The following is a 25349-nucleotide window of genomic DNA, read 5'->3' as shown; positions in this document are numbered from 1 at the left end:
AAACTATTATCTTGTCACAGTGCATCTGTTATTCGGTGCTTGAAAAAAATATAACACAGTGACAAAGTTATTTGAAGGACTGAGAAGCTTTAAGATTAGGGGCCATTATATTTTATATAGTAGCCTTTAACAACCAACAAAGCGCTTCAACAAAAATAATAATAAATAAACGCAGAGAGGAACGTTTGTGCGGTTCCTCTACAGGGCTCTACACGCTGGCCGGACATTAATCTCAGACGGACCAAAACATTTTCCGAAAGTTGACGTGGAGGTGTTTGTGTACAATGGCTGATACTAAGGTAGAAATTTCAACTGATAGCTCCACTGCAATACAGAACTCAAATGCGCATCCTCAACCCAATAATCCGCTGTCAAGGAAGCTCAACAAAATCCTGGAGACGAGGCTTGACAATGACAAGGTAAGTTCAAAGAGACTAGCTTCTTGCTACCTAGCTAGCATTAGCGTTAGCTGTATCTAGAAGCTTCGCGTCACTTCTGGACAGATTTCTATTCTTAACATTTATAGTCGAGTCGAGATAATTGTTTGGAGGACACAATATCGGCCATCGCTAGCTGGCTAGTCATCATAACTATGGCAAAAAATGTTATTTCATTTGACAGCAAGTTAGCATGTTGCTGCAGTCCTTAAGTGTGGACTCTATATCAGTCGGGGTTAGTATCTCCATAAAAAACAGTTTTCCGTGCCAAGACGACTCTTTAGCTCGTGTTAACGACGGCAAATTTGTAATTTTCACGATTTTCGTGCAAGGAGAGACGATTCTGACTGACACCAATGCTTTTGTGCTTTCAGGAAATGCTGGAGGCGCTGAAGGCGCTTTCTGTGTTCTTCACTGAGAACAATTTGCGCACCAGGAGAAATCTTCGTGGTGACATAGAGAAACGCAGCCTGACAATCAACGAGGAGTTTGCACGAATATTCAAGGAAGTAAAAGAGGTAACAGAGTTTTGCAAGAGTTTATTACAGAGGAAATCAGGCGGGCTGAGTGTAGTGAAGACTATTCGTGTTTAATATGTTGTTAACAATATGCCATTACAACTGTGCCTGTCTGAAAGCGCCACAGTTTAATTATACCAGCCTTCATCAGAGGTAATGTTCCAGGCACATAGTCGAACAGTAACAGCATTGCATAGCCTCGCATGGCAGCCGCATATTCACACACACCACTGCATAATAGCATCATCAATCAAGAGTATGGATAGAGATACACCAGCACCAGCAAGGCTGTTAATGTTAAAAGTGACACTTGAACATAGTCTGGCACAGCAGCCATGTAAACTGCACACATGCGTGCATGCACACTAGAAGTAAGATCCCTAGAGCCCTAAAAAATCCAGCCCGACCCGACCCAGGCCCGCGGGTATTAAAGCCCGACCCGGCCCGAGCCCGATCAATTAACTTGATTTGCAGGCCTGAGCCCGAAACAAACCCGAAATTTTATATCGCAAGTTTTCTTAATGTTAAAATAATCTACATATTTTTATGATCATTATAAATGCATTTACACAATGAAATAACGCTGGAAAAGTTTGTTAAAGATATTTCTGTGTGTGATATTGTGCTCACATGGACGCGCCTCTCTGACAAGGAGAGGAACAGCAGCAGGAGCAGGTCTCTGGGCTTCATTGTAGATCACAAGGAAGGGCATCTGAGATACACGGGGTAAAGCCTCCAGAGCGCAGCAGGTTCACTATAGTCTTCGTTACCAAAGGCGGAAACAAACAGACTTTAAAAATCCTCCGCTGGAGACTGCGCGCACGGATGAATCCATTCATACATGTTTCTGGACCAGCTGCTGTTTGCAGAAGTCAGACCTGCTGAGGTAGGTGGTCCAGGGCGGTCATCTCGGTGTAAAGTGCGTATTGTGCGGGAGTTCAGTCTCGGGTCTCGTCCTCTTGAACATCTGGCATTGAGCGCTGCGTAAAGCGCGCGCGTGTCCCGAGCCGTGTATTTGGTTATTACAGACTTCAAATAAATATATATTTATTAAAAAAAATTAGCGAGAGAGAAGCCCGGCCCGACCCGACCCAAAGTTAATAATTGACATTTTCGGGCTCGGGCTCGGGCTTAAGATCTTACCTCTAATGCACACACATGCACAGACAGATGGTCACAGATGAGACAGCAACATCAGACATCCAGTTGTGCACCCAACAAACAATGACATTGAGATGGTCAACAGGCTACCAAAATTGTAATTTAGCTTACTATACTGTAGATGATAAGTCAGTCAGTGGCACTTGGTGTTCAACACTGCAATTATTTCATCATTGTCCAATGATTCAGTCGGGGAGGAGAGCAGGGACGAAGAGTCCATCTGTATGTCATCACTGATGTCCTGATACCAGTTTTTATCTGACTGACAGTTGAAAAGAGCCTTTCAACAGTTCAGTTTGTTATCAGTTGGGTGCCAAGGGCCTGTAGGAGACAGTTCATTTTGTAAAATATGACACAGGGGCATGTGTCGAGCATCTCAACAAGTAATGAAAGGCCTTGTCCCCTGTGACCTGTCTCTTTAGCTGTATCTTCCATAAATGGAAAAGTGTGTGCCTGTGGGCTGTAGTAGCATGTTAAAGGTGTTTGACAAAGGCGGGCAAGCTGCAGTGGCTCTTATAAACCTGTACCTGTCTGCTGTGAAAGCAGTGTTAAGCTCCATGTCTGGTGCGTCATTCCACATAGTTCTTAGTTCTGACTTGTCCTCGGATTTGATTCCTTGGCCATTGTCGATTCATCCTGCATATCGCCCAACTTATCCAGCAACTTTAACCTACATTAAAAGCAGCTTTTATGTTTACTGGTTATGTTCGATAATTGAAACAGAACTTATTGACTGCTTTTCACTGGATGATCCAGCAAAAGGAATGGCAATGTCCAGTTTGGGTAGTCCTAAGTGCCAAGTGGGTAGGCCCTCACACGGCCATGTGCAAGCACTCAAGTGTTGCCCTATTTAACCAGCCAATGCATCTATGCAGTGATTCATTTTTTAATTCAGGTGGATTGGAAATTATTGACACAGAGAGGCTGTTGAGTAGGTTCACCTACTACGATCCTACTAAGATTTGGGGGAATTTATCAGCAGTCACAATCACTGTGCCAAAGACTTTAGTGGAGAACTTGATTTAAGCAGGCTTCTTACCAGTTTGTTGGGAAGGCAACAGGATACGGATCCTAATTTGAAGTTTGAATGGCAGCCTGTTGCACCTTTAATGTTTGATTTTTTTGTGTGTGTAAACGAGAGTATATCTGCCGCAGCGTGTTCTAACTGAGACTTCATGTTCTCCACAGGAGCTTGAAAGTGTTCATGAGGACGTCCAGGCCATGAGCACGTGTTGTGAAGAAATGACAGATAGATTAAAGGTATGTTTGATCATCCCTGCACGTCATCTGAGAATTCTCCTGTACGTATAATGACGTACTAAAGCAGTGTGGTGTGGATCAATGGATCAAATCTACGACCTTAAACACCTCATACTCTATGATTTATTTATTTAAGTTGTTTTCAGGACATAATTTTCATAAAGCCATCTTTAAGTAACACCATAACTTTTCTTCAACAGGCTGCAAAGGAGCAAACTCAAGACCTCATTGTAAAAACCAACAAGCTGCAGGGCGAAAAGTGAGTTGATTCTGATTCTGTGTGTGTGTGTGTGTGTGTGTGTGTGTGTGTGTGTGTGTGTGTGTGTGTGTGTGTGTGTGTGTGTGTGTGTGTGTGTGTGTGTGTGTGTGTGTGCGCTTGGATGTGTCATTACACCTCCTGTAATTTCCCTGACATCCTGACATCTAAACACAATTTTAATCTTAAACTAGTCTTAAACTACCGTGAGGCAAAATACATTATCATGGGCGTAAAGTAAAAAAAAAGACAGACCATAGTTTTTAATTAATAATTAACATTTAATTGACTAGTTGGCTAATTGTGCACATCCCTAATTACTACCTTTGGGAAACACAATATTTTAGTTTTTTAATCATTGTAGGCAGTGTATTGGAAAGGAATTAATTGAGTTCTGCTGTAACTTCTAAGGCAGTCATTTGGTGTTTTTGTATTGGATTGCATTATATTTAAAGTTCCGTAGCATTTAGTTAGCACTCAAACAATTTCAGTAGAAGCCTCAACAAACCTGAACCTGTCATAATGGATTACACTGAACAAGTTCTGTACTCAGCGTTGTTGATGTGGGAGTTAATTGAGAGACTCAACCTCATTCTGTCATTGCAAGCACAATTTGTTTCTCAATCTGATTCTCTCATCACAATGTAAAATACGACCATATAATGAGTGTGTTTCCCATAGCTTCTAAGCTAGCATTTCAGAATGTCAGGGAGGTCACGGAGATAAGACGGGAACTTTATTCTAAATTACTTGCGGAAAGTTCAAAGAAGTCTCATAAGACCATTTCTTCCCTTATCATTTCTGAGGCTACAAGTCATTTTGGAAACCTATCACATCATGTCACTGATAGGCATCTTCATCAGTCCGAAGCTCGGCAGCATTAGTTCATTCGCTCTCTCTGGTCTTTCATTTCCACAGAGAAATTACCCCTTTTTTCTATTCAGGCAAGTTTCCAGACAAGTAGCACTTTAATCAAAGCGCACAGCAGGAACAGCGTGGTCCGGTTTGCTAGCGACCTGCTTCTATTGCACGCATGTTGTTTGGAAAGTGAGACCTTGTTTAATGTGCTAGCACCTCCTCTTATTTCCTGGAGTAGCCGCTGACAGTTCATTCTACTGGAACCAAACCACATGAAGAGTTATATACTGATGATTTTAATGTCTAGTTAAAACACAAAATTTCTGGTTGGTGAAATGCAGCTTTTCTTAACTGTCAGAATTTAGGGAGTTTTGGTGCAGGGCGGGAGGAGCTGGCAAGCACATCCTTATTTCTGATGAGGAGGGATGAATGATTCATGAGGTTGATGAATAATTTTCCTGGAGTTGCCTATTTACATAAGGAGGGCAGCAATCATCATTAATGGGGCGTTTTTGTTTTATTCGTCATGTCTTGTGATGTTTGGCATTGCGATGCACATCAAAGCAGTTCCTGTTTACACTGCGTTGCTCCCTGATCTTATTGAAGCCAGACTATTACAGATGGAGAGCAGCACATCAGCATGTTATTGTATTTGAGTGTGTGCATTGAGATTTGCTGACACTACGTATTAAGAGCCATCAGATACGCAGATCCAATATATACAGCTCCCCATCACATGGAGTCATGAGTAGAGTCATTTTGGGTACTCAGCCAGCTGAAACTCTTGGAATACTGATGAATTTTTTTTCTTTTTTTTGGTTGAAAGCCTGCCAGTAAAATTAATGTAGGTATCATTAATCTATGAATTTGGCCAGCAGAGTGTTGACAGTGATGTGAAAATAAAACACCCGCTCCCATTCGTTGATAGCTGGGGGTTGGGGTGGGATTCATTAGCATTTTTGGCGGCTGTGACCTGAGTGCTCAGTGACCTTGTGAGTTGACATAGAGGCAGGGCCATGGGCAAAGATAATGTAGATTTCTGGCAAAAGACACCGCTGCCAGCTGTGATGTACCGCGGCAATTCCATGCTCCACTGGCACAGATTCAGGACCTCCTTGACGAAAAGGTGACATAGGAGGGGAGGGAGCGAGATTGAAAAGGAAAGAGATGAGCTCAGAATCTGAGAGCTCTGAAGGACACCAGTGGGGACAGAGCCACCAGAGAATACGTGTAGACAATGAACGTTGAAGGGAAGTGGTCAGAGGTTTTACATGAATGCCCCTCTGATCGGCCCCCTGCCTTGTCTTTTTCTTAACCTAGTGGTCCCTTTGGGACCTGCTGTCCGTCTTTATGACATTTTCATTCGCAGAAGCACTGTGACCCCGCAGCCAGATGGAATAGTGTCTGCACGCTGGGCTTTGACCTTGTCTTTAGCAGTTTTGTCTCAGAAGAGCTGCCAGGGGAAGTGTGCAGTCAAGCTGTCCTCCCTCGGTTCCCCACTCGTCAGCCCAAACCACCACACCATTCGTCCCTCTTCTCGGTCAGATTTATTTCAGGTCACACAGTCCTCTGCAGTCCCAAGCCACTGCTTTTTTTTTTATGTTTCTTCTGTTGACACTTATTATAGCAGCGTTACATTTGCAGCACAATCTCACATTTTGTGCTCATAGGGCGGCTCTGCAGAGACTGTACAGTCATTTTCAAAGCTCTGCAGATTCTCCTGATGTTTATTTACCCGGCAGAGCAGGCCTGTCCTGAACTGTTTGCTATCTTATCTGCCAGTGGCGCTGTGTCATTTGTCAGCTCTAATGAAATGGAAAGGAACAGCGGATTGCTTACAGTGTGCAGAGGCAAAGGTGGAATAGGTGAGCCAATGAGCGTAGGCGACCTGTGTTTGTCTGCTGGCTTTCAGATGTGCTGCTCTTTTGTTTCGGACCGGTCCTGTTCAAAGACGCTGTCAGCAAGAGCGCTAATAGGTGTTGTGCATTGTTCCATAATGAAACATAATTCTACCCAGCTGCCCCACACTGTGTGATCTTTGCCTTAGCGTGACATGTTATCTGCCGAACAAGTTGAGACACCTCACATGGATGTCTCTCTGCGCTGTGTGACCTCACAAGCAGCCAGAGCTGAAGGGGCTCGACTGCCGCTTTATTTCTTCAGCGACCGCTCAGGCAGCCACAGGAGGACGTCTTGGCTGCATGCCAAAGAGCCGTGTAGATAAATTTAATAAGCACACCTAAGATTTACCTGCGTTTGGCTTATGTCAGCTGCTCATTTCCCACAGTAATTCCAACAGTGTATGATGAATTTTTAGATATGGAGCCCTATATTTCATAGAGACCAATTTTCCTAAAAATAAAGCAAATGTTTTCTGTGTGACATCTGTGTAGGTCATTAATAAATCAAGAGCTCTGAAACCCCAGAGAGAGTGACTGGGGACATCAGAGTGTAAATGACAACCTGTATAAAATGACACTTGAGCCATATCAAGGCTCTGCTGGCTGTTAATGAGAGTATGGCTGTGAGTATGCCTTTGTGTTGTCTGATGTGACTGACTGAGACTGCACCCTGTGATCACTGGCGCATGGCTAACCAAGAGCTTTGTGAATGCCAAATTTCCATGCAAGCCTTTGAACCGGCCCCTAATAGATTTTAATGGATATCGACCCACGTTTTACAACTTCTGAGAGGCTCGGACATTCGCTTGTTACAGAGAGCACTTGATCCCTATGTCATTAATTCTGTATGATTAGCAATCAGTTTTCCAAATAAGAAAAGGGAAGTGTGCTGTAAATCTGCTTGTATTACCCGACAGTTTCTGTTCTTGAACAGACAAAATCAACCTAATTGATTGATTTTGTGTGCGCTCACAAACAATCAGTCCGTAGTTTTGTTGTGGTCCGAAGACACGGACCAGTCCTTCTGAAGCTTGTTTCATCTCATCATGTAACATGATGTAACCTGGTTCAACTGTAACTTTAACTTGTTGGCCGTGCTTCAAGAAAATCTTCCATCTCTGAGTTCACTCTCCTTTGAGCCACTAGCCCGCAGTCACATTTGCCTTTACAGTGTGATGCTGCTGATTCACTCAAGTGCGTTGCCTCTCTCTGGTATTCGGTAATTGCAGCCTGGAGAAGAATGTGTCATGTCCTGACAGCGCTGTAGAAAACGATCCTGCTGCTCCACCGTTCCCTTACTCTCTGTAGCTCTGCTGCCACACAGCTCCCACAATCCACCTCTCCTCACCTCGCACGGGCGTGTGCAGCCTGTCTCTTTGTCGTGATTTACGTCCTGGAGGAAGAGGTCTGTCACTTTTGGCCTGGACGTGAGAAATTGGTGGCATTTCATATCTTCTGGAGGTGAATCTGTCGCAAAGTTAAATTAATAAATAAGGGCTAGGATGCAATTTCTTCCTTAAAATGAAACTCATGAGGTCGTAGTTCTGACGTAGGAAGTTGATTACATTATATAATTGCAAGTCAAGTGGTTTAACTCTGAGAATACTGTTGATAATAATAATAGTAATAACAGGTGCTTCCTTTTTTCTCTTTTCAAAAATCGCTAATGATTTTGTGTTTTCTGCACTTGATTTAAAAAAAATATTTAAAATTGATTTTTAGACTCTGAGCTTTAACTTTCTCTAATAAAGTTGCAAACGTGTCTTTCTGTCTTTAACAGTTCTTTGATTTGTTATCATCTTAAGAGTGAAACGCATACAGAAACGCACACACGCGCAGCATTGAATCTGGGGAAAAAAGGTCCAGCATGGCATTTATATGGGACCTAAAATTTATTGTAGAGTAATTACATGCACGTCACGACCTTGCAAGGCTAAGAAAACTGCACCAATGAGAACTGTACCTTCTGCACACTCACACAGAAGTTTGCTAATGGCGTCGTTTCGATCTTACTTCAGGTCAGAGTGGTCATTCCAGGTGGGACGGTCGTTCTTCATGACTCTTCACTTCTTCATGACATAAATTTTATGTCCCATTAAAAATGGCATTTGGGACCTTGATGATAACTCAAGAACATGTAATGATAGAAATTCCACATTTGCACCGCAGTTAATCTCTATGGAAAGCATGATCTAATTAGCTTTTTGGAGAAAACAAGCGAGTTCACATGGAAGTAGGTCCTCTAATTTTTACACCTCTCAGTTTTATTAATGACCTCATTCGCATCACTTGTAATTCTCTGGAAATCAGTGTAATTGTGGTGGAATATGGTAGCTTGAGGGCCTCCTTTTTTAATTTGTAATCCCTCAGTGACATGATTCTCTTACTCCAGTCACTTCTCTTTTCTCTTTTCTCTGTCCTGACGTGTGCAGGGTTGGGCAGGTACCTCATACAAAACATCTGTCCTAAATAATTGATTGTAATTACAAGTGTTTGTGACAGACTAAAAGATAGCATTTGACAGTCTCACAGTAAAAATGTGAACCTCCAAATGCCTTTTTAAGTAGATGCACGGCTGCCGTGTCTCTAAAAAATTAAACTTTTATTATAATTGTCACTGCTTACTATTGTGATGATGCAGGCTGCTGCTTTAATGAAGTAAAACTTAAAAGTGTGCTCCTCAAGCTTATCTGGGTTTGAAATATAAAGCGTTGGTCCAGCCAAGCTGGACTTGGTGTGTTGCGACAAAATCTCAACACATGAAGCACGAAAAGGGCAAAGATGCCCTTCAGGTCCTGTGTGAGAGACGTGGCGCGCAGTACCAAGAAATACTAAATTATAGAATCCTGTAACAGATTTACAACCCTTTACTTTCAGCTGGCTGAGCGCTGGTAATAGCTGTGTGAGAGACAATGGTCAGATAATGTTGGGTTCTTCTCCTCCATCAAGACAACCTGGTGATTTACTGATCCGGCCTTGTTTTCACAGACAGGGGAGAGAATATAGATGAGGCGGTTTGGATGGAAAGATGGGGACAGAATGAGGACTCGCTCTCGCTCTCGCTCTGCTATCCCGTGACAGAATTCCCTGTTTGGCTGAACGGTTGCCATGATCACTATTGTGCAGAGACACTTACAGTGATAGTGATAGTGATCGCGCTGCTGTTATTGGCCTGACCAGCGTCTGACTCTGTGTTCCTTCTCTTCTCTTGTCTCCCTCTGTCATTTATTTTCTCACTTGTGGACATGATATCTTCACTCTTTGTCCCACCCTGTTTGTCTGTCTCTGTTTACTGTGAGCAAACATGTGAGAGGGCTGTGACTGCCATCTGCTGTAGGACTTCAAACATTACAGCTTGTTGACAACATGCACCTTTTTTTTGGGTCACTTAAATAAAAGCATACAAAAACTTTGTTTTCCACAATGACAGGTCCTTTTATTTGCACAGTTAAAAAAAAAATAGAAAAACAGGAGGGAGGTGGTGAAATATATTCAAAAAACTCAAAAATGGAAAAATCTGAATGCTTTTTTGGAAGAGAAATCCTCAAGGGCCTTGAAGAGAGACAAAACATTGCAGCTGGACAACAAATGTCCAACTGAACTGAACAGAAACTAAATGGAAGAAGATTTTTATTCTTTATAAAGATAAAAAAGAAGAAGAAAGAGAGAAATTACAGCATCGATCTTTTTCCCCACAGTCACCGTCTGGAGGTGAGAGCTCAGGTTGCTCAGGCTTTCCTTGCTAAGTTCCAGCTATCTAACAAGGAGATGGCCACACTACGAGGGGCCCGGGATGCACCGATTACTGAGGTAATCTTCATTATAACGGATTCTAGTGAATTAAATCATCCAAAGAATCTTTCCGTTCACATTGTGTCAGAATAGAGACTCCATCATCAATATCCTGCAGTTGAAGGATGATCGATCTTCTCACTCTGCCAACATGCTGCCAGATACCTGATAAGGTGTAAGATGTGGTCAAGATATTCCTTTGACCATTAACTGATATTCTGAAGGAATTTGATGTGATTTTCACCTTTTCCTCCCTCATCCTCCCCATTACTTTATACTGTACACCAACTACTATACGTGTTAAACATCTTACAGTTGAAATAACACCACACATCTGTCAGCTTCCACCCAATTTTGCATCAATACTGCACGATCAGTTTCAAATACTACATCATCAATGTCACATCAGAAAACATTTTTATCCGAGCTGTAATATTTAGCGTTTTGCAAATCTTCAACCCATGTTTCTCCTAATATGTTCATTAATGTGCTTCCCAGGATTTCTTCAAAGCTCTCAGCCGAGTGAAGCACATCCACGAGGATGTGAAAATCCTGCTGCGAACCAACCAGCAGACTGCAGGGTAAGGTGCACCTCTCACGCCACAGCGTTACTCTGTGCCCCACTTAAAGATTAAAATAACAGAGCGCCTTTTACAGTCATTCTGCTCTTGTTGTTAAATTCATGGCATTTATTTTGAACCTGAGGGGTGGAACAGACAAGCGGGGAAAAAAACATCCAGGTCTGGTATGTCACTGTCAGGGATCTGACACTGGGGTTATGGGTATGTAATGTGTGGTCTTGGTTTGCATGCTTGTTCCAGGTTAGAGATCATGGAGCAGATGGCCGTGTTACAGGAGACATCATATGAGCAGCTCTACCGCTGGGCTCAGAGTGAGTGCAGTACACAGAGTTAACACCACAATCACACTATGTACACATTCTACAAGGTCTCCATACCCAACCGGATCAAAATAAATACAAAACTGAGCTCTTTCAAGTGGGAGTAAGGGCTTGTACAGGACACATTTGAGGTTTGAGATTTATAATCTCTGAGTTTTGCCAAAAGAATGCCAGAAACCAAAACTTTCTCATCTTAACCATGGGCTTTGTCATTCAAATCAAACTGGAAATAAACCATTGAGATCACAGAAACCGCCTTTGTATAATTATATAATAACAAAATATAGAGCATTTACCAAATTATGAGTTTCTCTACAGACGGTTATTTTGCTGTGGTCAAATCAAAGCCAAATCAAGAAATTTGGCAAGCGAAAATTTGCCTAAATGAGCTGTAAGTTTTTTTTTTTATTTTCTCATTAAATGTTATTTTATGTTCAGAAGTGTCTCTTTTTTAATATAAGTTAATCAGCTGTTTGTGTGGAATATTCCTCCACTTTTTTTTGTGTTTTTCAGCGTCAGGTTAGTCGACAGGAGAGGAGTGCGTTGACCCATTTAGTTCAGTCTGGAAGTTTGGCCTCTGCTTGTTCACTGTTTGTATTGTTTGAAACATGAGTAAACTGACTTCTTGGTTCAAGCTCATGGGAAAATATGATTGAAAAATGTTCTTTGTGCTTTGATTTGCTTCATACCAGAAGGGTTGCCATGGTACAAAATATTTAGAAACAATGAATGGAGCATAACACAGGCACAGTTACTAGAAAGATGCGGCTGTTTAGTTAGCTGGATGACGGCGCGTAGACACATTTCTTATCCTGCTTTCCTTCTTTCCACGAAGATGAGTGCAGAGGGCTGACCCAAGAGACCTGTGATATCAGCCCTGTGTTGACTCAAGCCATGGAAGCCCTGCAGGACCGACCCGTCCTTTACAAGTAACATGCAAACAAACACACGCTTACAAACAGAAACAAGGTTTTATCTGGATGGTCTGTCCCTAAATTTATCTTCCTCTGCGTGCCAATCAGTGTTTACACGTTTTCCAAGAGCACTAACAGCACCGAGAAGTTGACGTGTAACAGTGGATGTTTTTCCAAAATTCAAGGCGTGGATGTTCCTGCTTTCACTCATTCATTCATTCATGTTAATTAATAGTAACTGTAGAAGTCTGGCCCTAAAAATGTTTTTGAACCACTTCTGTTTACCACATCTTTGCCAGATGGCTACGAGCTCTGTATTCCACTCTGCTTCCGCCTTCTGTGGCCACTCGCAGGTGAATTGTGAGAACTTACGGCCGAAGAGATTCTTGATGAGTGAAACAAAGGCTTTAAAAAACAAACAGAGAGCAAACAGCTTGAAGCAAATATCGTCAGCATCCAGCCAGCTCATAGTTTAATAAGACAGTGCTCAAATCAGACTGAAAGCATTATGATTATATCAAGTAAATACGGAACTGGACTGAGACATTGTATGGGATTCATTTTCATTGTAAACAAACACAGGTTTGTTTGTTCAAGGGTTTATTTGTGTGTTAAGTGATAAACAAAGGATTCAGTCCTGAGAATCATACCATTATGTACTATTTAGTCTTGAAAATCTTTAAGCGCTTGAAAAGCCTGAAGTCCATATGATTAAGTACTGCTAATGCCCATTACTCAGTTATTTTAAGACAAGCACTGACTGACAAGGAAAATACCCAAAGAGGAAAATTAATTAAATTATCTTTAAAAGCAGTGAATGGCAATATCCAAATAAATTAACAACAAATAAATGATATCCTAGAGTACAGGAAAGCAATATGTGCTCATAAAGAACAAATAATTGCACTGGATTCATGCATTTTCTCACTTTGTGGGAGTTTAACTTCGTCCCTAAAGCAAAACAAGACAAACCCACAGCACAGTTTCACACGTTACTGCAAGACGTGTTTTCATGGCAAACCCTCCTTCTATCGGTCTGCATTCTCTGAAATGCACCTGTCTCAGTGCCCACCAATCGTCCAAGGTCATGCGCTGACTGGGGATGTTGAGGCTGAGCCAGCGGAGACTAGTGTTCCTGGAGTCTTAATTCAGCACTATCTTGTGTTTAGTCTGTCACTGAGCCCGCCACCGCCAAGTAATCAAAACAACCTCAAAGTCTTTCCTTTTGGAAAAGCTGCCTGCATTGTTGATATATGTCAGCAACTGACCTCCAACACACAGTCTGCACAAAAACACATCTTTTCACATGAGGTTTGGGTGTTGAATGTTGCCTTCTCTCTCTTCTGTTTGGTCAGGTACACTATGGATGAGTTTGGGACTGCACGCAGGTGTGCGGTGGTGCGAGGCTTCATCGACGCCTTAACCCGCGGTGGGCCGGGAGGAACCCCCCGCCCCATAGAGATGCATTCACACGACCCTATGAGGTACATCTCCAGTCCCATTTATGAGCTGAACATCGTCTTTTCTTATTGTAATAGAGCCAAAAGCAAACTTCAGTTGTGATAGAAATGAAGCTATTTTTTGATGTAACCAGACCTGGAGAAACACAGGGATGCTTCTTTCATGTGTTGGCATTGATGCTGAAGGTATGCCTGATGATCAGTGAAGCTAGCTCAATTAAAATAAAAAATAAATCTCCTCTTAAAACAGAAACATATATATTTATGCACCTCCAAAGATGAATGGCTACTGGAACTCAACCACAAGTTGTAATTTATGTATTTCTAGAGTCGCGAATTTAACTTCTAACAAATGGGTTTTATCAAACTCAGTTAACATGTGCCCACAACCAGAGCTGATAAATAAACATACCTGTTTGGCAATTGTTAGGATTTTGCATGAACTTGTGAAAACACTCCAGCAGAACTTCAAACTACATACAGAGACGTTGAAATGGAAGAGGTTTGTCCAACTGTAGATATTAAGGATACAAATATATTGCAGTTTATCAAAAACACAGCTATACCCTCAACACATATTTAATATTCTCTTATGTGCTGTATCTATTGTATGATTGCAAATGTAATGATTCATAAACTATAAATCTATTCGATTTAGTTCCGATCATCTGAAATTCGTAACTTTAAAAGCCCAATTCAAGAGGATATTAAATGTCTATTTGTCAGGACGTGTCTGAGCTTCCTCTTGTACCACATCCTCTTCCCTCTTCCGCCTGTGCCCAGGAGCCAAGTGGGAGATTTTCTCAGAATACCAGCCATGTGTGGAACACAAAATCACCTCCACTTTACAGGAGGCATTGGCAGTTCTGAGAACATCAAGTTCTTTCTCACCTCCCTATGTCCTCACACTCGCTCACAAATACACACACACACACACACACACACACACACACACACACACACACACGTACACATACAGGCTTACACACAATAATTCAAGTCTAACCTTGCTGTTTTCCACCGTTATGTAACACCAAAAGCGGCGTGTGTGTTGTTGTGTGAGGGGAGTGAAACACGATGACCCATGCTTCGATGTGGCTGCGTCCGCGGCGTGGTGAGATTAGCCCTCGGGTTGGCCCCTCAGTGCTGTTTAATACGGACTGTTTTGTCGTTCTTTCAGGTATGTTGGGGACATGCTGGCCTGGCTGCACCAAGCCACCGCCTCAGAGAAAGAGCATCTAGAAGCTCTGCTGAAACAAGTCACTCTGCAAGGTACGACGTTTCCTGCACGCTAATTACAGAGTGCAGCTCTCCGTCATCTCCAGTCCATTCACAGCTCCAGTTGAAAAATGGTGCGGTGACACCTACAGCTTGGAAATGATTGCTTTGTTGCATCTTTTAATTTGGTGTATTTTACAAGCAAAGTAGGGCTTGTAAACAAATGTCACACAGACTCACAAGTAGCTGTTTATTTCACAGAGTTTGGGTAACCAGCCGCTCTGTGAGGTTAGAGTTGCTGGCAACGGTTCGAGAGTGTGAACACATCTAATTCCATCTACTTTAGTTCAGCCTGATGAACTAATCCTGTGCTTGTTTCCCCAAATTTAACTTCTTCGGTTCTCAGAGCAGTTAAGAGTGAAGACAGCTCAATTTTTTGTTATGCTAAGCTCTTACATCCAGGCTATCAAATGCCAGGATTTATCTCTCTTGCACCCTTTTGGGGTCATTTTCTGCATTATTTCATTTTGATTATGATGTCACTCTTAACCAATCGTGTGAGACTTTGAGCCCTGCGTTTTCAGGCAGGTGTCAGTGTGGTTCTACAGTGTCACCTGAGTTTAAGTGAGTTTAAACACAGTGAGCTCAAAAAGTAAACGTAAACTCTGAATATTTGTGAATTAGGAATGTTGTGACCCTGTGTTGTTTTTTCCCCACAATGCTGTATTCATTAATACTGTGCTTGTGTGTGTGTGTCTTGTTCATATATCTCTTGCATTAGGTGTGGAGGAGAACATGCAGGAGGTGGTTGGACACATCACTGAGGGAGTCTGCAGGCCGCTGAAAGTGAGCAACCAAATAAGTTAAAGAAGCTGTGAACCAGCTGTGGTGCTGTGTACGGTGTTCTGTCATGTTCCGCTCATGCACGTGTGCCATGTGTTATGGATCTGTGCCAGGTTCGGATAGAGCAAGTCATCGTGGCTGAGCCGGGTGCTGTCCTGCTTTACAAGCTGTCCAATCTGCTGAAGTTCTACCACCACACCATCAGGTACTTTAAGTCAATCCAGTTTGCAGAGAAAGAGTTGAAATGATTTGTCGATTAATCTCGTCCACCTCTTTGGTCTTTGTCCAGCTCTATCATTGGGACCAGTGTGGCCTCCTTGCTTATCACTATTGAGGAAATGCACATCCTCAGCAAGAAGATGTTCTTCAACAGCCTGAGCCTTCATGCAAGCCGACTCATGGATAAGGTACAGTATGACCAGGGTGACCTTTACATTACTTACTTTAATAATCCTTAAGTTTGTTTTTTTATCAATCACCAATCAGCAGTGCCACTGAGACTGGCCCTCAGAGGATGCTGTGAAAATTGAAATGGCCTTTGATTGGAAAAAGGTTCCCCAGCCCTGATCTAAGGGGAGGAGGAGAGGGAGAAGAATTGTTTTTAAAATAGAGACAGTTTGTGATGTTCTTTCATGAAATTGCTTAAATGACAGTGCAGAAGTTCAGTATTGCATCCTGTGGACACACATTGTGTATTCCAGCCCTGGATCTAAACCCTCAAAGACAACAAGGCTATTTCTGAAACACTTGTGCTTGTAAACAGTTTCGGCCTGTCGGCCACAGCATCGAAAAGGCGCTAACTGCCAAAAAACACCAGACTTGTTACCATTTAGTTAAATTGGCATCCAAATATACCTCAGCACGAGCGGGAGCTCTTCCACATAACATGCTGGCTATGTCCTGATCAATAGCAGTTACAAGAATTATCCTTGTAGCTCGGTGTTAATCAAATTGAAGGCCCTCAGGGTTTGTGTGTCAATTCCCGCTAATGCCAGGAACACAGCCTTCTCATAATTTGCTCTATTAGGTGGACAAAGGTGGCTGGGCTCAGTTCTGTGTTGTCCATCCAGAGGCCAATGAAATCAAAACCCTCTTCATTAAAAAAGCTCTTGTGACTCTGAACAAGCTGAGCCTCAGAGAAGCAGCAGGACGCAGTTGTATATTCAGCCTGCCATGCTGCTCATTATGGATGTTTAATGCTTCGATATTGTCATGAGGATGGCTTGTCCTGGTGAAGGCTACAGCCCACACACAGCTAACCTCTGCAAGAATAACTTTGCTCCATTTACTAATGCCTTGCCCTCTTCCGGCCCCGTCTGCCTGGGCAGGTGGAGCTGCCACCTGCAGACCTGGGACCTACAGCCTCCCTCACTCAGACACTCTCCCTCCTCAGGGAGGTGCTGGCCTCCCATGACTCATCCGTGGTTCCTCTGGATGCCCGCCAGGCTGACTTTGCTCAGGTAACCCATAGTTATACAGTATGATCAGGATGGGAGAAAAGCCACATGTGTCTCCCTTCATTGTGATTTTCTTTAATCATTTGCTGTATCTCTTAAATGTATTCTACTCAATGCGTTTTTTTTTAACCATTTAGCAGTGATATTTCACTTAACTCTTATTGCTCTGTCTTACTTTGTCCGTCCCAGGTGCTCTCGTGCATCTTGGATCCCCTCCTGCAGTTGTGTACTGTGTCAGCCAGTAACCTTGGCACCGCTGACATGGCCAGCTACATGGTCAACTCCCTGTATGTCATGAAGACCACGCTGGCTCTCTTTGAGTTCACGGACAAGAGGCTTGAGATGCTTGAGTTCCAGGTCTGCCCGAATTGAAAGCCGTTATCAACAAATAACTATGGCATCAATCTATTTGCATGTAATTACAGTTCATCAAGAGCGTGTATCTAATAATAACACAGCCCACCTTAGTATGACACAAGCAGAATAATGAACACTGATGTTACTCAACTTGAATGCTCAGCTTACAGCCTGCACACTGCTGCTTGTAGTGCTATTGTTCATTACAAATAGTTAATTATTCTTGTTCTTTTCATGAAATCTTTTATTAAAAAGATTTAATTCATGGTCTTATAGAAGGGTGTGCGTCATGTATTGTTGCTCATGCTCAAATGCACCATCTATCTCTCTATTTTTAGCACGCCTTTTGTAATTGAGCACCACAAGAGCTCCTGTGGAAGTTTCATTTTCAATAGCACAGTGGTTCTCCATTAACCACAAGTACCATTGGTTTACAATGCAGGCTTGGGCTGGATTTTAAGCCACTCTCTCCCACATTGTCTAGATCGAGGCTCACCTTGACACTCTAATCAACGAGCAGGCATCCTACGTGCTGACTAGAGCCGGACTGAGTTACATCTACAGCTGTGTCCAGCAGCACAGTGCTGAACAGGTGGGACACTTAACAACACACTGATGCACTCACTCGTGTGCTACCTCTTTAGGCTGTATATGATCAATGTCTCAATTAGAGCATGACAGCATTTCTGTCGGATTTTCAAAGGGCAACAGAGATGCAGATCACATTATGTTCTATTAAAATACATTGGCTTCTCCAGAAGTGTCCTGTGCAGATGAGGGAGCTGATGCCCTGGAGCCTTCCTCCCTCTGTAACACACTCTGCCACTGGGCTGCCTGAGACCCATAGTTGTGGTTTAGCATGCGAGTCTTGAAACCCGGGGTCATGTTGGGACACACCACACCCTGCTGCTGCTGCTGCTGCTACTGCTGCTGCTGCTGCAGCTCAACGCAAAGCTCAGTCAAGAACTGTCATTCTTGTCTCCTCGGGTGGCCTGTCTTGGGTTTTCTTTAAATAGTCTTCTGTTTGAAAAGATTAAGTCTAGCTGTCTCCACTCAACGGCATCCCAGATGTCAACGGCTGACAAGAATCCCCAAGTTTATTTTAGAGTTTTAAGGTTTACTTTCGCTATCTGTTCAACATTTTATCCCTGTAATTTTCTGTGATACATCGGATGAACATGTCAGGAACAAGAAAACAGTGATTAAAACAATACTGTTCACCGGCGAGCAGCTAGCAGAAGAGTTTGCAGGCTCCCAGTATGTTAATGTGACCATATCTCCATAAAATCAGTGCGGGTACTGCGCTGTAGCTTCGACCCTTGCACTGTTGTCTATTTGCTGCTTTTAATGTTGGCAATTTAGGTGTTTAAGCTTGACTTAATGCTGCCATTCTGGATAATCAGTGTCAGCTAATTGCCTGAAAGGTACCTGCTGTTGTGTTCACAAAGTCAGTCATGTCTTTACCTTACACAGTTTTTGTCTTGTTGACATCAAGATTTAGGGAGGGAATTTCTCCTGTTTACACATCCAGTTCAGTGTATTAAAGCAAGTATTTCCCCCTGTAAACTCTTTATTGCTATAAATTCGTGTTGAATGATGCACTGAATACCAGGAGGCCGGGGGTAATGTCGTTTGTTCAGTCATCGTCGTGTCCGTGAGTTTAATGTAGACAAATGACAGAAGAAAGCTTTCCAGCGCTGCCTGCAGACCTGAATGAATGAATGAAGAACCTCATTCATCTGACCTTTGTTCAGTTCTGAGATTCAACATTGTTTCTGTTCAAACACTGTTACCTTGAGTTGGATGAAGATGATGTCCACTTTTCTGTCTCAGGGTCCTCTGTCCCTCCTCCCCAGCATGGACAGCTCTTCTGTGAAAGCAGCGATGGTGAGTTACTCAGAGGGTTTTCATGCAGCAAGTTTTCCTGCAAAAATGAATGAGTTCTCTCTTAATTCCGATTCTTTGACTCATCGCTTCCTGTTCACTCTCGTGCAAACAACAGGCCCAGTTTGATCGGTACTTGTCGTCACCTGACACACTTGTGATGCCACAGCTCAACTTCCTGCTCAGTGCGGCCATCAAGTGAGTACCTGTCCTTATAGCTAACAGTAGCTCTCTGTTCAGGGAAAAAATAGCATACATGCAGCATTCAGGCTTCGAGTGAAATGTTTACAACGTTGCATGGTGTATCAACAAAGTAAGGAGCACATTCAGAGTGATAAAAATAGAACAGGAGCATTGACCCAATAATGTCGAACATTCATTAGTTTCCCGGATGTAATATGATCATTACTGCATTCCAAACAAAACACTCGACTAAATGCGCTGCGATTTTGGATGCTAAATTGCAAAAGCCACCAACACATTGAGAGAGTGGTCTGCACGACTGCCTGTATTTGTCTTACTGTCAGAAAATGCACATGCTTTTAGCTCAATACAGCTGCTACATTGGAGCACTCTTTCTATGAGTCACGTTTACTGGGAAGTGCAGCAGGCTTGAGGAGCACTCTGTACCTCAGGTTAATGTTCTCTATTAATGGACATGGGAGGACTGATGGGCAGGACGCCATTAATTAGCTTCTGGTCCATTTCTCAACTCACACTCGTTCCCTGAAATCATTCCTCCTCTTTGTCGTTCTCGCTCTCTCTCTCCAGCTATCTCTCAAGTCTGCTTCTCTGCTCACCTAAATACACAAAAACACCAGCCAGCACTTTGAAAACACTCCTGGAGTGCACAGATAATGGGGATGTACTTTTAGACTCCCTTTGTTTCATGTTTCGTGTTAGTGCACTTGTTAGTGTGGAGTTAGGTGTTATACACGGCACCGTGGTTCTGTGTTCTCTGCGGGCCAATTAAAAATATGAATCTCAAGAGCCTGAGTGGGATACAACAGAGGCTTTCCCACTGTGCACTTGAGTCATCTCACTGGGCTCTTCACTGCGAATGTTGTAATAATAATGATAATAATTATAATTATGAGAAAAAACTTGTGCTTTACAACAAGAAGTTCCATGCACCAAATCCTTCACTTAAAAATGACAGAATGAATGTAAAAACAAGGATAGAAAATGGTTTAAAATAAGATAAAGAGGAATTAAAACAGAAATAGAATGATGAGACAGAAAATTCATATGAAAAGAAAATGAAAATAAAAGCCTGAAAGAAGTTAAAAATAGAGTGGAGTTTCTAAAAATAAAAAAACACAACATATTAAAAGAAGCACGAGGCAGCGTGATTGATTGAACAGAGGGAAATGCCGTGTTTTGTCCCAACCACAGTTCAAAACCAAAAATAATGCATTTACTGTGATTGAAAACCACGCAAAGCAGAAAGTGTTCAGATTTGATGTTTTGGAACCATCAAAAGTTCAAAAACAAAAAACATAACCATAACCACATTTTTTTTTTTTAATTAAGAGATGGTTGCAGAGATGATTTGAGGGAATAAAATGCTCTCATTCCTTTGCTAAGCCAGTCGCTGTGGCTGACACCTGATGCATGTGCATTAACACTGTGATATGTATCCATAGATGGCAGTGTGCACCACTTACTGTCACTCATTGTTTTGACAGCGGAGGCACACAATGATTACTGAACAAAAAAAAAAAAGTCCTTACTCATGGCCGACTTGTAGCTCCTCTTGTCTGGTTCAGGCTCATTCTCTGCTGGTTCTGGTTTTGCGAGTAAAACAATCTGAAGAGTTTTATCTGTTTGTGCAGGGAGCAGATTTTCCGTCAGTCAACAGAGCTGGTGTGCAGAGCCTATGGGGAGGTTTACACAGCGCTGACCAGCCCTGCTAATGGCTACAAAGACCCAGAGAACCTGGTGCCCAGATCACCTAAACAAGTTCAGACCTTGCTCTCCTGAGAGACACTTTTATCCCATCTGGCTGATTTCAGAAACACATGGTGAGCTCCAGCAAAGGACGCCCACAGGATATTAAAAGAGCTGTGTCATGTGTACAGTGTAATAATACTAATGTATATAAAAGTAGTTGTTAAGGGGGTGTTCTTTGTGGGAAATACGGGATGTGGGCTGCTGATCTCAGAAACACTCGTGTGCCAGCAGGAAAGAGCATGATATGTGTATGATCCGTTTACTTTCACTGCTGCGGGCATGCGGTTTGTTTTCCTCTCTGTAAAGCACATATGTCTCCTCCTTTCTATCTGTTTCCACTCCGTTTGTGGTCCATAATTGTACAAAGCAATGTCTTTTTATTGAAAATATTGAACATTATATAACACAGAAAGATCCAGTGAATTGAAAAGATTTGCCCTATTTTTCCACAATTAAAAGTGGTCTGGAAAAATTCAGCCGCAAGGCCAAGAGGAACCTCAGAAGCTTCAACACAAACGCTGTGTTTATTTTAATCTCAACTGTTTTGAGTTGTAGGGCAAAAATGGAAAATCTGTCTTACCATCTCATTTGGCCCTCCAAAAGTGTCTACCATGCCAACTAACACATGAAAACAAGACGATAATGATACTGGATTCAGTCATTTACCATAAATTCTACCTTAAATGAACCTTTTGACATATGAACTAACTTTCTGCCTTTTGTCTGTATTATAGTTCCAGTATGACTTCTGCTCATTTATTTTCTAATATTTAAAGTGATATTTTAATTTTTAATAACTTTGTCCTCGTTTTTTTTATACTCCTTTAAATTAAAGGTATGCATCAAAGACTTAATAAGGCTTTGGTTTCATAAGGATAATCCTCAGATACATAAGTTATGATCTACAGAATGAAAAAATGATTAGAAGTGAAACCTCAAAAGAATTGGCCCAAATCCAGACCTGAATGGATGCTTGTCAAAAGGCTGAATGTGCTACTTTATTTTTCAAGTAGAAGAAGTGAAGCAGAGGCCACAAGTCTGACTGATCTCTATGAACATACAGTACAGTTGATCCCAATAACGTGGTATTTTTCATCTCTCTTCAAAGTAAACCCCGCAGTATTGGTCAGTTGTGTGACGACGGTGTGTAATATCATATCAGCGTTACCACCCAGCCCACATAATCCCCAATAAAGCACCACTGAAACAGTAAAGATAAGTGAATATTGATCTGCTGTTATGGTCTCTGGCCTGAGAGGCAGCATTTCATTTGTGCGAGCTGACATCAAGGTTCATGGCAGCGGGCCTGATCTTGGCAGCACGGTCAACGCTGAGTCCCAGGATTTCCCCAGCTCACCGGATGTTACTCAGATATCATTGGCCAGAACATCGAGTACTGGGAATAAATGGAATACCACAAAGTTCAGCATCTGGACGGTGCTCTTAAGTCCTTTAAATAGACCAGCTCTCTCTTCCAATTCTGCTTGGCTCTGGTCAGATACAAGCTGGATTCTTGAGTGTTTTCACTCAGCACTCTTTGGCAGAAAGTGGGATTCTGTTTGAGAAGTAGGATTATGCGCTAACAATATATTGTTCATATAAAGCAATACACACATTGCACACCCTCACTCACTCAGCGTCACATCAGGTGTGTGTGAATGCATGTGGACCTTCACAGTTCAGCACGTGAGAGCTTTTTCCTGCCGGTGACTCTATTAATGAGTTAGCAGATGTGAGAGGTGATGGAGTCACCACTTAGAGGCAGGTCGTGGCGAGCAAGGTGGCAAACATTCATCCCATCATCCGCTCCATATGACCACGGTCACCACGCTTTTGCCCGCTGAAGCATGAGACCAGGAATCTGGGTTAAAGGATGAAACCAGCAGTATTGAGTTTTGTTTTTCCTGCACTCACTCCAGTGACTGGTGATTAATGTCGATCCACAGCTGACAACTTAAGTCTTGTTTATTGCCTCTTTGAAAGGAAAATGAGCGTATTGCTGCACACTCACTGAACGAATGCTGCTCTTTCCCCCTTCATGCTAACAACCCTAATTCCAAAAAGTTGTTAGGAACACTCCACAGGTAAACAGGTATTGGTATCAGGTGACAGTATCAAGAGGGGCATCATTGAAAGGCTCAGTCCAACAGCTGAAGAACAATGTGACTCAATGCACAATTGCTGCCGAGCTCACCTGAGATGGACTCCGGTGGAGTGGACGTTTTGGAATCCGTTGCAGGCATCAAATTCAGAATGAAGGTATCCGTTTGAACATTAAATATCTTGTCTTTGTACTGTCTTCACTGGGATTCAGGTCGACGAGGATTTGCAAATCGTTGCATTCTGATTTTATTTAGGTTTTGCACGCTGTCCCAACTTTTCCAGCCCCAATCTTCCCATGCAGATAACGTCCTGTGCGATAGGAAGTCGTTAAAGTAATCAATGACGAAATAATGGACTTTGTGCCTCTTAACCACAAAGTAAGAACACTGTAAGGTATACAGTTAATGTGTTATCTGTCTCGATTAGGCTCTTCGTTTCACAGACTGTGCTCTCCTTGCAGATTATGAGCAGTTGCATCATGCCCTGCCCCCTTGTTAAACATTGCAAACTTTCTGCTGCGGGGAGATGTGTTTATCCCGCGAAATCTAATTTATCAGTCATTATGTGGAACATGGTCTTAGTCAATACTTGGAGAACACACACTGTTTCTGGATTTCATCACCTCAGCCAAATTCTTGGTTTGAATTGAGCCACTCACCCCCCTCACCCCTAACATACCTTATTAAGCCCATTAGAATAAAGACATTAGTTATGTAACATGCTCTCAATGCATTGTGCTAGCTGCTTCAAGGACAGGGTCCAGTCATCCATCTTTGTTGTGAAGTTCAAATATCCCCTGCTTCATATCAATAGTGCTATAATTATTTCTCCACATTGCTTTTATTATTTGGAAAGGTTACCTTATGTCAAATCTCCCTCTCTCTCTCTCTCTCTCTCTCTCTCTCTCTCTCTCTCTCTCTCTCTCTCTCTCTCTCTCTCTCTCTTTCTTTCTCTCTCTCTCAAGGCTATTATGTAATTTGTCTATTAGCACAGGAAGGGGGACGCTGAAGTACTGACCTGAAACACAAGTGCACAGTAATTAATTTTCTTTTCTGATTCTCTGCTGTTCCCATCGCCCTAATCAGCATTTCATTCAACTCACTCATTACAACACAGGCCCTCAGAAACATCTAAGCTGCCTCATAAGTCAGCATTCGCAGCTCATGATTTTGACACATAAGACACAGTTATTAATGCACGTCCATCTGGCACTGCCACTGACAGGCATACTCCCTGGCTGACCAGATGCATGTCCAGGTGGCCTGATAAACAAAGCATATCAGAGACGCTAACAGCACAGTGTTTGGTTAGTTGTGGGATGAGAGGAAAAGTGCAGAGATGACTGGCTCTCTCCAGCCAAAGATTAGCCAATGATGGAGCTGCCTTGCCCTCACGCTGTTGGAAAAGGTTGGACCCCCTGATGGTGACCCAGAATCCTTGTACAGTATTGCGTGTGGCTGTGATACTTCATTGTGTAAGCTTTTTCCTCCCAGCAGAAACATGTTTGCTTTTGCTGGTATGAACACTTTGTACAGAGTCCAGAGCCGAACACAAGCATGTTCAGTTTCCGAATTGTTTCACTAATGACCAGATTTGCCTTGTGTTGTTGTTGGATTTTAGTCTCGTTCTTCTGCATGAACATGATATCTCTTTCAAACTAGTGTGCCTCACAAAAGGGAGATTTTTGAATATGATAAAGAGTCATTGAAACCCTGTGGTAGTCAGAAATGTGAACTTACTTCACTCCTAGATTGTTCAGCACAATAATTCATGAATATTTTAAACTGAAGATGATGCTTTTTTTTTTTTTTTGCCAAACTTGTTAAAGATCACCAGACTCGCCTCCAGCACACAACCAAATCCATGAACCTGAAAGACAGACAGACCTATTCACACTAACAGAATAGAGAACAAGAACATGTAACAAATTCACCATGACTAATGCCCCTGAGTAATCCAACATGCTGTCAATCATTACTCACACAGAGAGCGCTGTCTCCGCTCTCATTGGTCTGAATGTGGCCGTGCTGTGTGCTTCTTCAAAGCACAGTCCCGTGACTCCCATCCTGAGGTGAA

The 25349-nt window shown here is 42.5% G+C and overlaps 1 protein-coding gene across 1 annotated transcript; it reads left to right on the top strand.

Annotated features, from left to right (window-relative positions):
* Positions 1–240: 240 nt before the first annotated feature.
* On the top strand, positions 241–22381 carry cog6 (component of oligomeric golgi complex 6). Its single transcript, XM_070971178.1, has 19 exons — positions 241–419; positions 812–955; positions 3305–3376; positions 3577–3635; positions 10090–10201; positions 10682–10764; positions 11005–11075; positions 11920–12013; positions 13354–13482; positions 14639–14730; positions 15458–15522; positions 15633–15724; positions 15809–15926; positions 16848–16979; positions 17166–17333; positions 17818–17925; positions 19167–19220; positions 19336–19415; positions 21053–22381. The coding sequence occupies exons 1-19, from the start codon at positions 285–287 to the stop codon at positions 21198–21200; spliced, it is 1956 nt and encodes a 651-aa protein (XP_070827279.1). The 5' UTR covers positions 241–284; the 3' UTR covers positions 21201–22381.
* Positions 22382–25349: the final 2968 nt, after the last annotated feature.

Source organism: Chaetodon trifascialis, chromosome 9 (genome assembly GCF_039877785.1).
Source record: "Chaetodon trifascialis isolate fChaTrf1 chromosome 9, fChaTrf1.hap1, whole genome shotgun sequence".
Taxonomy (NCBI): Eukaryota; Metazoa; Chordata; class Actinopteri; order Chaetodontiformes; family Chaetodontidae; genus Chaetodon; species Chaetodon trifascialis.
The sequence above is the reverse complement of the archived record's forward strand: the minus strand, read 5'-3'. Positions and strand labels throughout refer to the sequence as shown.